Source organism: Pteropus vampyrus, unplaced genomic scaffold, assembly GCF_000151845.1.
Source record: "Pteropus vampyrus isolate Shadow unplaced genomic scaffold, Pvam_2.0 Scaffold114, whole genome shotgun sequence".
In the NCBI taxonomy this organism is placed as follows: Eukaryota; Metazoa; Chordata; class Mammalia; order Chiroptera; family Pteropodidae; genus Pteropus; species Pteropus vampyrus.
In genome coordinates this window covers 245,257-262,239 of record NW_011888895.1, presented here as the reverse complement: position 1 = coordinate 262,239, position 16,983 = coordinate 245,257, and the positions used below count along the sequence as shown (strand labels likewise).

Genomic DNA, 16,983 nt, shown 5'->3' with positions numbered 1-16,983 from the left:
TGAGGATGGTTGAGGATGGTTGAGTTAGAAGAGTGAGTTCAGAGTCAGACTTAGACACACCCAGATTCTTGCATCTTTATGACTTCCTTGTAACTGTTTCAGTGATCCTTGATGAGAGGCATTTTGGTGGGCTTGGAAAGTATGAACTTTGCTGTGGGACCAGAGCTCAGGGCCAAGCTGGTCAGTCATTCTGACCCTGCCTTCCCCATTGACAAGAGGGAAACAGCGCTGCCTGCTCACAGCACTGCCAGGGGATTAAATGTGTTGGTGCATAGTGTTCAGCCAAAGTTCTTTTTCCTATAGTTTTACTCATAATCTTGATTTGATATCACGCTCTAAAATCTCGTGCATTTTGCCTTTTTAATTTTTTTAAGACTATTTCCTATGGGCTTGGGGGCGGGTATCATAAATATTCTTATTTTTAGGATTTCACTTGAAATTCCCAGTTAGTGAAAATACTTCTTTGTATGCTATTTAGTTACTTTATTGGGAATTAGAATTATAGATTTTTTTTCTTGTGCATTAGGTATGGAAATCTTAACACTTCTTTATTTTTTCCATTTGACTCCTTTGGCTATTATAATTCTAGAAGATCTACTTCTAAAATTATTGTGTGGGAAAAGATGTTTTCTTCTGTTATTTCCTTAATCTGTTAGTGTAAATGAGTAGAAGTTTATAAGGAAAGCTGCTCACAGTGTATAATTTTTAGATAATCACATTGTACTTTTAATTCATGGAATCAAATTTTAGATCTATCAAGTAAGTTTTTCTTGATTTTATTTTTTTAGCTTATTCTTTTTTGAGGGCTAGCTTATTCTTAGTTGGCATCTTCTGAATTATCTAAATCGTCCTTTTAAATCCCATTGTGCATTATATTTCTTTGCTGTGGGATAAAAATTTCAAATTGTGAAATATACATATATGACTGTATCATGTAAAGTTAGAAGATGATCACAAACGACTGTGCCCTTCCACCCAGCTCGAGAAATGACACAGTGCTTAACAGCACTTCCGACCCTTGTGTCATGCTGATTGTTTTCATTTGCTGCTTGTAATACTTCTCTCCTACTTATTTCGAAATTATATATGATTTTTAGTTTTTATGTCATTACAAAACATTGTGACGTTAGGGAAAACATTATACCTGCCATTTGATTCATTAACTCCTGAGTTAATCTGGATTTGCCGTATCATGCTACTGTATTCATTTCAGTTACAGTTTTGCCACTCTTGGTCTATGTGGATTAGTATTAATTTTAGAAATCTTAGCATGTCCCTGCTTTTAATTAGGTGTCTTGACATTCTCCCCCTCCCCTCACCCTGAAGATGTGCTTGTTGTACATTAATATTGTGCAGTGATTTTTAGACAACTAAAAGATGGTCTGTAGATCTAGTTTCAAAACCACTTAAGCTCAGTTCCTAAAGTGTGCATAGATCGTTATATTGCCTTTGGCAAAATGTGAGCTAAAACACACTGTAAGAGATTCTCAGGATTATGGGAAGTTCATGTGGTAAAGATAGTAGATGTTTTTCATTAGCATCTAATCTTTGTTCCATAATTTGTGAATGATTCCATTTGTAGAGGAAAGATGAAAAATTCACTGTAGGTTTTTCTCAGAAAAAATTTAAAATGTCTGTTCTTTTCATGTAATTTGTCTCGGTTTTTAAGCTGCTTTAGAGAAAATTATACCTGTAGTTGGCAAAGTACATTTGGTGTTTGCTGTTATCCACTTATCCTCATAAAACTCTCACTAGATATAAACATGTTTTGTGTGTGTGTGTGAAAAATGACCACCTTGAAGGATATATGGAATAATCACTAGAATTGTTATTTAAAGCAATCCAAGGTCAAGATTTAAGGAGTTTATCGTACTCAGTACATGATAGTTTTAGTTGCTGCATATGTCAGCAGCAAATTTTGTTAACTGATAGAGATACTTTACCCTTTGCTAAAGGCTGCTTTTCAAATGATGAGTGATTAATGGATGACTTTCCTAAAATAGATGTCAGTTTTAGGGTCAGACGATTTTGATGATCCACAGTCAGATGACTATCAATTGTGCAACTGGCCCACCCATATTATCTTCAGATATTTCAAGCAGTTATGAAATAACCTGTTAATTTCTTTCAATAAAATAAAGAATGCTAATGTGTTATTTGATTCTGCTTTTTTATATCAGTCATATGTTTTCCTATTGAAGCCATTGAAGTTGACAGGATATACGTAGCATTGGAACATATATGTGAAGAATATAATAATACAGTTTATAGCTAGAGATTTATGTTTTTTTTCTCCATGGTCCATGCTAGAATTGAAAACACTGACCATTTATGTGGGGAAAAATTGTTAGAAAACTATGGCTTTGAAGTAAAAATCTTTAATCTTCATAATTCCAATATTTACGAATAAAATTATTTTGATACTATTTTAATAGTATTTGAGTGCTCATTCATTTATCCCAAATTGAGTATCAATTGTTCTCACGTCTGGGGTTTTACTCGATAGCATAGCAGCATCTGAACTGGAAAGGTGGTTTTACAGGAATGGAATCTCGAAGATAGGTAGTAATTTTAGACACAGGTGATTCCTAATTTACAAATAATTTATACATGTAAACCCCTGTCTCTGAGCTCCTCTTCCAGTTACTGCTATTTAGAGTACAGAGTTAGAACTTTAAAGGGACATAGGAGTTCAAAAGTAGGAGAAGTAAATGAAAAGCATTTATTTGGGGTCAATAAATGTTGACTCAAATCTGTTAGGACCCACTTCCCTAAACAAAAATTTTTCTTTAAACTACTTAGCAGTTTTTTACTTTATTTTGTAGCACTATTAGAATCCTGCCAGTTAGGGGTTCATTCAGGCTAACTAGCATCCTCCTTGAAAATTGTAAATGTTAAAGTGAATTATTTCAGCCCTGTTGATTTCTTCCTGTCACATACTTGAAATGAACTGCTCCGAGCCAGCAGGAGCTTTGGATAGTAACTTAGGAACATACTTAGCGGAAAGGGTTATTATTAAGGAGGACGATCGGGTTGCCATGATGTAAAATTTAGGGAATTACAAGCAGTAGGAGTTGAGAAAGTGCTAACAGAGGAAACGGCCTATTTTAGAACTTGTCGACATAAAGAGAGACTCGAGAGTTGGTGAACCTTCTGTGTGTGTTCTGCAGGATCCCTGCTGCCCATGACCAGTGATATCTTTGGGGATCAATAGGTTTCTTTTCGCTAGCCTAGGAATTTAGCCAACATAAGCAACGTTGTGTTTTATTAGGAATACTTACTGAATTTCATGCTATCAATTTAAAAAAACATTTTTTAAGTAGAACTCCTTTGTAAGTTAGATTTTAGCCTCTACTTGTCTTTGTCTTTTTTGCTATGATCCCGGGCTCTCTCTCAGTTGATCACAGTGAGGTTGCTTTTGCTTTCCCATCAGTCGTTATGGAATTTGCTGGGCAGTCCTGAAATTATCAATGGAAGCAGTGAGTAGGAGGTACAGTGAAAGAATTACAATAAAGTAAGAGGAGCCATTTGGAGAGCAAAAGAGGGCCTGTGGGCTTTAGGGGAGCAGTTGTGAGCAGTGTCTCAGAACTTCATTCACCAGTGACGTCGGTAGATTGGCATGTTATCTTTCCCGTAGAGTAACTTTCATGACCTCTGATTACCTCTGATAGTAAGCCAGGAAAAGTGCATTCACATGCTGATTTGATGGAGATTATACACTATAGATTTCCCCTACCAGATAAATTACATAGAATAGTGAAATGTTGACTTTTATATCTAGAAGTGTGTGACATTTTCATTGGTTGTAGGCAGATTTTAAAATGTTTTTCTCCTTGACAATTTAATACTTTATATTTCATACCTAATTGATATTCATTAATGAAAATTATTTTCAAGTAAGCTTAAATAAGTGTGAGTAATGAATTTGTTTTATTTTTATCTCTATTTTGGGTATTGTGGCTACAGTAGATGTTCCTCAGTTAGGGGTCATTGTCTTGCGCCCTTATCTCTTACCGTAATCTGTTTCTCTTCACACAGTTATAGTTTTGCTGCCGGACTCTTCCCTCCCTCCCCCACCCCATCAGGATGATATGAGACTGGGAAGAAGACGATGCATACAGGTGACTCAAGTTTTAAAATACAGTAAAACTGTGGCTGTCTGAAAGAATGTGGGAACTGGTGGTGTATTTTGAATGGGGGAGCTTTCTGATAAACAGCATTAGTGGGGAGAATTATTTAGAATTGTAAATGCAAAGAGAATTGGGATATTCGTTAAACAACTTTGGGACTCGGTTCGATAATTGGTGACTTAATAGTGGTGTTAATACAAATATAGCTTAGTAATTGTTAGTACTTTTCAAAAGTGTATGGTCGGCTAATACTTTGATGAGAACTGAAGTACTTCTGTTAGAAATAAATGTTTACCTTTATGGCTGAATGCATGTCCCCTCAGATCCCCGTTAGAGCCAATCGTTTAAAGGCACAGGGAGTAGATGTTACTGATGCATCTGAAATAAGACTGACAGTTAAAATGAGGATGTTATACTTATCTATATGGCTCCTGTAAAAAAAATAGTGTGGGATTGTTCTTTCTTTCCTTGTTCCCTCCCTTCCTCCATCTCTTCTGTCTTCCCTCCCTCCTCCTTTCTTATCCTTTTGTCATTTGTGTTTGTACAGGAGAAGCAGCATGAAGGCATTTTTGAAAGAATAATTTTGATTGCCTTATAATTAATTGAGGTGATCTTACTCATAAATGGAAAAATTGAAGCTCATCCATATATGCCTGTGTTCAGAATCTAGTGTAGGTAATGGATAAATGTTACTTTTAAACTTGTATCTTCTCAACTCAGGCAGATTGTGAGGCATTTTGTTGAACCAAGAGGCTTGTATTTGTAGACTGTGTCAGAGATAGTCTTATTTGATTATATTTATTAATGGTTTGAAAACGTGGTCTTTAACTGGAAAAGAAATAACTACATAAATCTCAGGTAGATATTTCATTACATTATTGGTGTGGCTGTTAAAGTTTTTGCGATTGGTTTTTGGTTTTGGTCATCTTTGTTTTTTAAACATAAAAAAATTACCATTTTTTGACTTTAGAATGGGATTTAAAAAACATCTCAGGTGTACCATTTCGTGTGAAGAAATGTGCTTGAATATATTTGCAAATGACAGATCATATAATATTTTACATTCATGAGGGACACAGAATATAATTCTTTTTTAAGGAAAAAGGTGATGGAGTGGTCATCTCCGTATCGTTTCTCAGGCGTGCACATAGATGTTTGCCTGTGGTGTCAGGGGTACACCGTGCACATGGTCTGGCTGAGTGGCTGGTAAAATCAAGACGCTACTGAGGCTGAACATCACCGTCGTAGAGAAATAAATAGGAATATTTACAGAAAAATTTTAGAATTTTATGAACGTTTTGTTGTCAGAGTTTATGAGTTTGACCTCTTGGTGCAGAAACCGTTTCTCAGTACTGTCAGTGCCCGGATTGCTCGCTGGGCACCATACTGCACATTGGCTATCGCAAGTAGATGCTCACTTTCAACTGAGGTCAGTAGAGGAACAAAATACTTTGGGTATCTCATAGATTTATTCGTGAATGTTAATACTTTTGAAGATTTTTCCCTTATGAAATTTCGAAGCGGCAAAGTTGCTGTTTTATCTCTAGTTTCTCTTTACAAGATACGAAGTTTCAGAAAGCTCTCTCTCGAAAGGCTTATGGATGAAATGAAATATCTAAAGAGTAAATGCCGTTTATAAAGCTTATCTAGTTAATTTTATTAATTCTAGAACACAAAAAACTACAAAGATTAGATTTATGATATAATCCAGTCTCTCTTACTTGGCCTTATATTCTTTAAACATGTTCAACATTTATTGGCTTATAAAGGAAAAAATCCAAGAAGGAAGGTCTGGTTTTCTCTAATATATGTATTGGCTGTTGATGTATTTTCCTTTTAACAATTTGGAAGTTAATAATTGTTTTTGAACATAAAATGAACAGCTTTCACGGTCCCCAGAGGAGGGGGCAGATGTGTAGACAAATGATGTAATGGATGTTTTTGGTGCATTTTTAAGACTTATTTACTGAATTCAAAGCATCTACAGTAAAAACAGAAAACATTCTCTGGTTAGTAGCATTCACAGTAATGGCTTCACCTGACACCTACATACCAGAGTTATCAGAATCGACACTTGTGTCCAGCTCCTCTCTCCTGAGCTCCAGACTCATGTAACTGCCTCCTGGACGTCTCTCCTGCACACACCTGCTCCTCTCTCCTTTATTCATGGTAGTGATAAGTGACACCATTCTGCTTCCCGGCATCCTGGGAGCCCAGGGAACCCTTTGAATTAAGAGGTAACCAAGTTTAATTTAGGATGTAGAATCACTGACTTCCGAGATTAAATTTGAAAATGCACTGCCTCAGAGATTACTGTGCACATTAATATAAAGGCTCTTGCATTTTAAAAATGTATTTGATAAAAAAACCTCCCCTCTCTTTTAGTTTTAATTTATACTCACTAACATCCAGTGGAACATTAGTTAAGAAAAGCCTGTGGATACAGCAGTAGGTATCATTTTTACTCCTCATTGTCATGGGCTTCTTTAACAGCTGAACTTGTTTTTTAGCAATAGTGATAGGTTAGTCACTTTAAAACTTGAAATAGTTGTAGAACATACAGAACTGCAACGCTTTGAAGATGAATAGCCTTAGAAATTTATTTTATATTGTGCTGATTTGTTCATGTTGCCATTATATTTCTCATATATATATATGAATATAACTGCTTAAACCTATTTGATGTGGCAGTTTTTAATTTTAAATTCTCTAACTCATTTTAAAATGTGAGTTTTGTAGGGCAAAGTTTGCATCCTTCAGTGATCACAGGAGGATGGCGTATTATTACAGAACAATTAGAAATCAGATCCTTAAATAAAAAAAAAAATCAATTTTTTGACTCTCGTTCATACACGGTGCATTGGGGGAATCAGAGGGTTTGTACATTTTAATATTTTGGTATGTGGTGCCAATTTGCCTCCTTCTGCAATTGTCCTTTACACCGTCTTGTGTATCTGGTCCTTTTCCATATGTGTTTTCCCTCCTTCAGCCATCATTCATTTTTTGACCCTGAGAAGTCTGATTTTGCTCTTAATCAGTGAATTTATATGTTTTTTGGTGAAGTGGATTTATTTTTGCTCTAAGGTTTTACTTTTTCTCCCTGTTTATTAAATGTTACACAATCACTGAAAAAATTTGGAATTTTATAAAAATATAGATCATTGGAAGGAAACATTTCTCAAGTTCTGTCCAATGAACTATGGCCCATTCCTTTCTAGTTTTTTGGTTTCAGTACCATTTTTGATTGAGATAATCTCAAATATTTAGTTGATATGCTTGAGTAAAACCTTTTATATTACATATATCTTCTCTTTTATTGCCTACCATTAGATCATAAACATTTTCCTATGTCATCAGCAACTAATTGTAGTGATCTTTTGTCGCTTTGAACTTGGAGCAGATCCAGAGCATTTAGAACTATAACTGTTTTTGAGGGTGAATTACTTAGAAATTTATTTTAAAGTGTGCCGATTTGATATTTCATGTATGATCATTTCCTAGTTGTTAGATATCTCTTATTAGACATTTTTTTTAAAACTTTTTACCTATTTTAAAATAGTAACATCTGTGCATAAATGTTTGAATGATAAATTATTTTTTTGGTAATTTATTTTTAAAAAGAGTATAAATATTGAGTCATAGGGTTTGATAAATTTTTAAGGCCCTTGGTAGAACTTTTCAGAAAGCTATCTAGTAATACCTACCAGTTTATACTCACTAGCATTACATGAATGTATGTTTTTTAATATATCTTTGTTGGGATTGAGTATTATAGTTAAAAATCTGTAATTCTACTGGCAAAAAGAAGAATCTTCTATTTTAGAAAATATAAAAGTGATCATGTATACTCAGTGGAGGAAAAAGTTCAAGTGCTTCAGAAATGAATAAAGTAAGTGACCAGTCTAATAGTTTGGTGGATAGTCTCCTCCAAGAATTATTTCTTTTTAGCAAATGGTTTTTGTTTAATGCTTTTATGGAATTTGCATTTTTGCTTACTGGTTTTTTGTTCCAACTATAGTCTGATTCTCAAGGTCAAAGAGCTAAAGCTTATCCTCTTTGCATGCCCTGTGTCTGCCTGGCAAGTTCCTGGGACATAGAAAGTACTCACCGAATATTTGTAAAAAGAAGAATTTTTGCTTTCCTAATTTGTAACAATTTGAATGTCTGCTTTAGTAAACTTAGAATGGTTTTAAGAGCTTCTCATTACTTACTTTCTTTTTTTGTTTCATATTTTTATTTAAATTTCTAATTTCTAAGTAGAATCAATCAATTATGATTGCATCATGTATATATCACATAAGAGAACAATGCTATTTATAGAAAAGATGATGGGAAACCTGAGGTTAGCTATATTGGAAAGTTGAATTTCTTAGATCTTAGTGCTGCTATTCAAGACCCAGGTGAAGGCAAATAGATACCTAGTCATTTGTTTAGATTTTAAGGATAGTTAACTAAATGCGCACCCCCAAAGAATGTTTGAGTTTGGGGAAGATGACAGCAGGGCATAGTTTTTGAATCTTCGTAATTTTCACTAAAAACAGACGGGAACAAGGACAGCAAAACTAAAAATTCCGGTACACCTTCTATAAAACTAGGAGAACAAACCCTAATACAAGTAGGTGGAGACAAATCTCCATTAACTACCTGTGTGGTGTCATTATTTGCACAAAATGAAGCAGTAGGGTATCTGTCAGATGGTCCTGAGAACATGAGGACCCCAAGATAGCCAACAGAGACTCCCTGGAGAGTGGCAGGCAAGTTTGCGAACAGCAACTGAGAGAAAGTAAGAGATGGTTTTGAGTTCCCAGGATCCAAGGGGCCCACAGCGAGTACTGTGTTGTTGAGCCATCTGGTGTCCCTGTGAATTTTCAAAACTACTAACCAGTTGAAGCTCCCTTCCTGGTCACAGCCCCACACCAAGGAGACACTGCTGAGAACAGAATCTAAATTAAGCAGGATGGAGACAAGGGGGGCGCAGGAGAAAAGGTCAGATGAGGTGAGGGTAAGGTGAAAGCGTAGGAGATGTCGTTCAGGAGACTATATTTACTATCCTTCACGAAAACAGAAACGAACTCTTAAAGAAGCCAGAAAAACTACTCCAGTTTTCCCAAAGTTTTTTATTTTATGTGAAAATGAGCAACAGAAAAGGATCACAAATTCCCATAAAATTTTTGTAAGAAAAAAAGAATAAGGAGCAGAAAAATATTCCTGCAGACAATGAAAGCATGCCAGAAATGCCCACGAAACAAATGAGAACTATAACCCAACGTTTCAAAACAGACCCCCCAAAATTTAGAAAATGATACAAATATGAAAGAGCAGCATAAATTCAAATAAGGAAACCCTAGAAATGTGATAACTCGGGAAAGAGAAATGAAAAAAAAATCATTAAAAAATGAAACCTAAACTAGAAGGAACATGAGAGTGAAAAAACAGAATGGAAAAGATTTTCAGCAAAACAGGATGAATAGGGGAAAATATGTCAAACAAGAAAGAATTGAAGAAAAAGATAAGATAAAGAAGCATTCAAGAGAAAGTGACAGTTCTAAAGACAGGCAAAGAAGTTTCAACATACAGATAATGAGTCTGAAAAAGAAAAAAAGCAATGACGCTTAATAAATACTAATAATTCAAATAAGTGTACTGAAATTAAAAATCAGAATTGCCTCTACATTTGGAAAGGGTGTGTTGTGTACTTGGATAAATCAATCCAGAAATGACCAACATGTAGACATACTCTTTAAAAATTACTGGACTTTAAAGAAAAGAAAATCCTTGGGGTATCAAGGCAAACAACCCAAGTAATTATTAAGATGAAGAATATTAGATTAATCTGATTTTGATAGTAATGCTTTATGCTGGAAGCAGTAGAGTAACATCTAATATAATGACAGGAAACGAATGAGAGCCGAGAGTTTTATATCCAGCTAAATCGACTAAAGTATAAAGACAAGACAAAATGTTATGAACATGAGTATGAATTTGGGGACTGTTGTTTCTTTGAGTACTTCTTAAGGAATCTACTAGGGGATAATAAACTTTGGCAACCAAAGAGATTGCAGTGGTCTTGATATTAGGGGAGTGTTAAATAGATACTTGTAGAACTTAAAACTAAATGGTAGTTATGAATGAATGTAATATTTAATGGCTATATTTTCTGCAGTGAAGGTAAATTACAAATAAATAAAAGAAAGCTGGTGATTCATAGTTATTAACAGTGAGTAAAAAGATATATTCAAATTAGATGTTTGGAGAAGAGGGAAGGGATGGGAGGGGTGGAAGTTACTAAGTAAATCTCTGTGATGTTCCCCAATAAGGAAATCAGTAGGTCATATACCTTTACTGTTCTTAGATACATAATTTAAAAAAAAAAAAAAAAAAAAGGAAAAATAGAAGAGATTTGTGGTAACTATAGACACAAAATACAAAGTTCCAAACCTTTTTTTTCACGTGGGGAGTAAGAAGCATAATACTGGTAATACATGTAGTGCAGAGTGCATATGTACCATATGCCTAATAAATGCACTCTATTTTTACTATTACTGTTATTTCTCCTTCTGTTTGTTACCATACTATTCATGTTTGGTTGTGCATTTTCTTAAATTTCCCCTTTATTTGAAAATTTGGTATGTCTTCTGAAATTACACATTAATGTCTCAAATTTTATTGGTTCTGCCTGTATTATCAGACTTAGTCAATTCAGATTCATATCTTAATTTACATATTTTAAAATTTGTGTTGAGGGACCGTTTATTAGGCATTGGAATTATGGTAATTTTCGTACTTATTGGAATTATTCAGAAAGGATTTGCAGGAGCAGGGTAGATAGGGAAAAAGGTGACAACGATAGTTTTTTCTGGGAACCAGGTTAGCTAAAAAGTTAACATTTTTTTTCATACTAATGTACTTGAAATGATTGTATGACATCTTTTCTTACATGGATATTTTGTTATAGTCATGTAATTTTATTGTTGAAAGACACCAAAAATACTTAATCTTTCCCTCTTCCTCATTAAATAAAACATAACATGTTTGTAATTTTTTTCTCTCTTTTAAGCGCGAGGACTTTTTCCTACCCCTCACCTTTTTAATAAGTATTGTGTGTCTGTGAGAGAGAGGGAGGGAGGGAAGGAAGGGGAGAGTGGGAGGAAGGGAGGGAGTGAATAGTCCCTGAAATATAATTTACGTATCATAAAATTTATGTATTTTATGAATAAGTTTGAGTTTTTAGTGAATTTATATAGTCATGCAGCTCTTACCACCACAATACAGTTTATGTTTTTAATTAAAATAATTCAAGTTCAGTTAGAACTTCTGTAAAGAAGAAAATAAAATTCACCAGTAATCCTAACAATCAGCATATCATTGTAATTTTTCAGTATATGTAATTGCCTCTTATTTTATGTGCATGTAGCTCCTTCAAACAATATTTAAGAAACAAAATTGGGGTTATATTTTACTGACTACATTTTTATCGTCTGTTAAAATTTAAACATTTCTTTATCATTAACATTTTTTGGTGGTATTATTTTTAGTGACTAATTAGTATCTACAAATCAGTTGCTATTTAACCTATTCCCCATTGTTGCTAATTAGTTTATAAATTATGTTTAAGCGAACATTATTGTGGCAGTCTTTGTGTTCATCTTCGATTTATTGCCCTAGATCTAATTCCTAGAAGTTGCAGTTGTTGTTAGAGGATACATATATATTTTTTTAGATTTTTGATACATATTTTCAAGTATCTAAAGTACAATTTATGATTCTCTCAGCAGCTATACATCAGAATTTTTCCATACTTTAGAATCTGCATATTTAAAAATGTTTTCCAATTTGATAGACAAAATATAACTTAATATTTTAATTTGCAGTTCGTTTGAATATTAGTGAGACTGAATGTTTTCTCATGTTTTTCATATGTTTCATGAATTTTTCAGTATTCTTTGCCGATATTTCTCTTGGGTTTGTTATTTCTTGTTTATATAAGAGTTTCTCATTGAACCCTCACTGTATCTCAAGAGCTATTCTAAATGATTTATATTTATTAACGCATTTTCTCTTGATGATAACTCTGAGATAGGTATGATGATTAACCCAGCCAGAGGTCAGATAGCCTGCCCTAGTTCACAGCTAGTAAAGGATGGAGCTAGGATGCAAATCCAGGACTCCTGACTCTTAACCAATATGTTTTTGCTTTGTTACTTACTGTTAATACATTTTACAGTTTTCATTTGTGTTTTAATTTGGTTCATAGTATCATTTTATACAGGAGCTTTAAGTTTTTGTTTGGAGGGACTAGATCTTATTAGTGTAGTGCCTGGAACATAATCGATTCTGCAATATTTGTCGGGCAGATGAAAACAAAGCCATAACAATCTGTTGATGGTGGCAACTTTTATTTTATGTATTATATTTCCTCTTTTAAAGGAATTCCCAAGGGCTTCATAAATAATTTACTCTTTGATTTTGTTAAGGTACAATAAGCTTATCTGGATTAGCTTTTCTGGAAAGTCTGTGGAAGTAACTACTGCTTTAAAAAGGAACATGGGTTCTTACACAAGGAAATATCAATTGTGAAGAATGTGTATTATTGACAGTGATTCGAATTGTAGATTCAAGTGAATCAAAAATATTTGTTTTGGTTCTAGGAGTAATCTGATTGAGTTTAGTTTTTGTAGTTTTCTAGAAAATAGATAGATCTGGCCATTATTTAAAAAGCTTTTTGAATACATTTAGGTTTACTTCTAAGATGGTCCTTTTAAAGGGAAACCCAAACTAAGAAAACCGATGTAAAAAGTTATTATTGCTTAAGGTTTGGATAGTGTAGATCATCTCCAACAAAGGTGCAATTTAAGATTTATTTTTAAGTGCCTTTTCTCCTTTTTCCTTTGGTGGTTGAGATCAGGCTACCTAGTTTGGTTGAGGCCTTGTATCCTTTACACTAGTCTTTAAAAAAAAGTATAGAGATCCATATTATTAAGTGGATCTATGTTGGAGATTACATTAGAGAGAAGCACAGATAGGTCTACTTCCATTTTTACATGCCATCCACAAAATATACTACATGGAATCAAGTACTCAAAAAGCAGACACTTGAAAAAGTCAATATTTATCTTGTTACTACAGAAAAAAAAAAAACAAAAAACCAGTGTTGAATGCTTGTGTTTTTGTAACCTACTGGTTATAACCAGTCTTTTCTCTTTTCTTCCTACTAGTAGTATTTTTCAGGCTGTGTTCAGCTGACAGGTTAAATTTAGATTTGTGCTTCTATATTAAGCATTAATTAATTTTCATGCATATGTTAATAAAATTTAATCCATTCTAGAAATAAAATATGAAATATCCATTTTCTTTTCCTCATTCTCACCCCTTTTAATTGTCAGTTTTAAACACTTCTTTGGTTATTTGATCACTTTAAATACTGTAATGTGTTTATAGCTGTCTTCTGTTATCTAAAAAACTGATGATGGTCCTCCCAGAAAGATGAAACCGAAATGGCTCTCTGTGCCACCTCTCTTCCTGCTAGTTTTTATTCTTTTAAAGTTTTTCTGTTGGTTATTATTAAAATTTATTAAGATCGATTTCAACCTCTCTTTCTTGACCCATCAGTTTAGACAGTTTCTCTTGAATTCTCAAGATGTGACATGGCTTTATATTTCTTTCTGCCTCACAGCCTTTACCCACCAGACAATTACTTTTACATGGTATGTAAGTATATGCACTCACACACCTTCCCTTAATTATAATCGAGTGCCATGTTTTTGTGGTGGCGTTTTGAAAATGGAGAACAACTATACTGGCAAAACACATAGTGTCTTAGGGCCTGTAGAGTGGGAGGTGTTAGACTGTCATTAAGTTCCACTCATAGACACGTAAACGTTGGGACTGAGGTGTAGTGCAGTGTAATGGTGATTTTTAAAAAAATGATTTAATTGTATGATATGCATTCACCTTTCCGTAGGAAAACAATTTAAAAAAAAATTTCAGATTCAGAGTAATTGTTTATGACAGTTGTCACCTTTGGTCTACGTATGACTCTCTTTTATAGTATTTTAATAACAAATGCCTGTCAAAACCCTTTTTCCTAGCTGAAGAACCTGAACTTCCTCTGCCATTGTCAGCCTTTTTCCCAAGTGAGGGGACTGTGTGCAGATGCGGTTTGTGTTGAAACATTGGACTGACAGGCCTCAGTTCAGTGAGTTTGAGGTGGGGTCCTGGCAAGAAAGTCGTCATCCCTGCCTTGGCAGGTCGAAGAGGCCGCAGCGAGCAGTGGACCTGTGCTGTTACCTGTCTGGCCCTTCCTAGCAGATGGATTAGTGTCTTCACAGGACATTTCTTTGGCCTTAGCCTGGGAGTGGCTGTTCATCTGTCTCTGAGTGACTGGGACTCTGTCAGCTGTGCACTAGAGACTTAGAGCGATTGGGTGAAGCTGACCATGCGGCAGATAGTGGTCGAGTAGTAATTGAGAACTTCTGCCCCTCTTCCTCCTCTTGTTTTCCTTTCCATTTCAGCTGTGGTTCCTGGCACCAGCTTTCAGCTCTAGGTCTTTCTAACATACCTTTGATTATTGGTATGATATCACTGATCTTTTGTCTTTGGTTCAATGGTATGTCTCCATCCCATGCTTTAATTAATTGATATTATTTTTGTGCTTCTTCACTGATGTTTTGGTGGACATTATGGGGGATGTGAACAAGGATGCCTAGTCTGTCTAGTGCTCTAGATTTCTTTAGAAGTGCTCTCCTTCCCAACGTAGAAAACTGAGCTTCTGGGCATGATGTTTGTTTCTTTTGCTGGTCGTCTAAAGGGATTTTTTTAAGCACTCTTCCAGTTGTGGCTGTCCTTGGTTCTCTCTCTACTGTGAATTCTGGTAGTATATATCAAGAACGAAGTCTCAAAACTTTCCTGCTGCTTCCCACCTACATGTGCTCACGTGAGAAGCATCAACACCTGTACTTCCGTTTCTGCCTTTGTGACCTTTGGTTTGGGCTCTGTTTAGGAGAAGTTTTCTCTGTCCTTGACCTGTTTGCGTGGTGTGCCCTTTGCCGCCTCATTGACAGACTTGTGGCCTCTCCCTGTTACCTAGGCTTAAGCTACTTCGGAGGGTGGATGCTTTCTTTTGGGTGCTTACCACTCAAGGCTCTTGAAAGTGAATTTTTCATATTGTTTGTTTTTTAAGTCAGACAAAATATAACCCCGAAGTGTGTTAAAAATCTGTTCACATGTTTTCATATGCTGTGGAGATTGACAAGAAAATACTTACTGCAGTTTGCATAGGCGAAGATGCTTAAGAAAGATGAAACTGTTACTGTTTTATTGCCTCAGTAAGTACAATACAAAAAGGATTTTTAACCCCAAAGTTAATTTGCAAGAATCTTATTTTAACAATGTGTATTAATTGTGATACCATTTAGCTAAATAAAGGCTTGGTTAGTCTTTTGTATTTCCATGATACCTGGATTAAGTGGCAAATTTTAATATACAACAAGTGAGTGAGTATTCATAATGTTTTAGACCCGTTTTTGGTTTGGGAGGGGAAAGGGGATGAGAATGGGACCATTCCCCAAACATGAATTATTTGATCCACAAGAGTAAAAAACAGTCCGAAATTGAAAATTTTGTTTATAATCAAGATTTAAATAAGTGTCTCTTCTATTTTTTATAAGCAGACTTATTGAGAAGGGGGGAAGAAAAGCATCAAGGATGGCTCTTAGGTTTGAGACTGTAGTTATCTACTGGGCTTAAAATCTTATAAAAGGTGTCCAGCAAAATAATACAGTACAGTGGCAGCCTCACTTTATAGAATGAGGTATTACAAACTTGATCAAAGCTGTTGCTCAGAATTTAAAAAATATTTTTTCAGATTAGATGGCTTCAAATTAAAAAACAAAAATACATTTCTGTCTACTTGCTATTTTTCAAAACTATAAAGCTAGATTGTATTTCTCCCTAAATTACAAAATTGTTTCTATGGTATGGTTTGTCATTTGAGATAATCTTGGATGATTCATTACTTGGCATAATAATGACCTGTTACACATTGAGAGGACAGAGCCTGTTTATATATCTCGAGCATCATTAACTACAGACGAGAAGTAACCAGTTATTTATTCTAAATATGTTTTTATTACAATATAGGGGAGAAAATGTAATTGGAATACTGTATTTTAAAAAAGTTAATGATTAATCATGTACTTAGAACATGTATTTTTGTTACTAGGAATTCTAAAATATATATTTTATGTAATGAAAATGCTAATTTAGCATTAACTTTTTAAACATTTTATTTATTTTTAAAAATTCATTCATTCATGCATGCATGCATTCATTCATGCATGCATACATGCATTCATTCATTCATAGTGATGTTAGTTAATGAAATCCAGCAAGTTGTTTCAGGCATACAATTTAACAGCAAGGCGTGTGTGTGTGTGTGTTGCATTGTGTGTTCACCTCCCATAGTTAGATTTCTTTCTGTCACCACATTTTTGACCTCTTTTATCTCATGTACCTCCCACATAAACTTTTTTCTTTTTTTAGGTGAGGCATCCTTTGGTTGACCTCACAGATTGCAAGGACCTTGTCAGTTTACAATTTCTTATTTTTTAATTTTTTACGTCCACAGCACCTGGTCTTCCTAGATGGTCTCCCATCCAAGTACTAACCCGGCCCAACCCTGCTTAGCTTCCGAGATCAGATGGGATCGGGCCTGTTCAGGGTAGCATGGCCGTAGACCCACATAAACATTTTAGGTATTTAATTTCTGATTCTAAAAGTAGTACTCATTGATACTTTCCTAAACTCTGCAATGTAAGTAGCTTTTAAAAGCACTGATGATAAACTGAACATTTAA

The 16,983-nt window shown here is 34.6% G+C and overlaps 1 protein-coding gene and 1 non-coding gene across 3 annotated transcripts in view; one reads left to right on the top strand and one right to left on the bottom strand.

Annotated features, from left to right (window-relative positions):
- The window catches only part of DYRK1A (dual specificity tyrosine phosphorylation regulated kinase 1A), a 134,250-nt gene that overhangs the window by 44,341 nt on the left and 72,926 nt on the right, over window positions 1–16,983 (top strand). For both annotated transcript variants that reach the window (XM_011365627.2, XM_011365628.2), the window contains exon 2: window positions 4,039–4,121. In XM_011365627.2, coding sequence (XP_011363929.1) covers window positions 4,112–4,121 — 10 coding nt within the window. In that variant the 5' untranslated portion in view covers window positions 4,039–4,111. The remainder of the gene's footprint in view (window positions 1–4,038; window positions 4,122–16,983) is intronic.
- On the bottom strand, window positions 16,747–16,865 carry LOC111743484. Its single transcript, XR_002781728.1, has one exon. It is a non-coding gene; the product is annotated as a 5S ribosomal RNA (ribosomal RNA).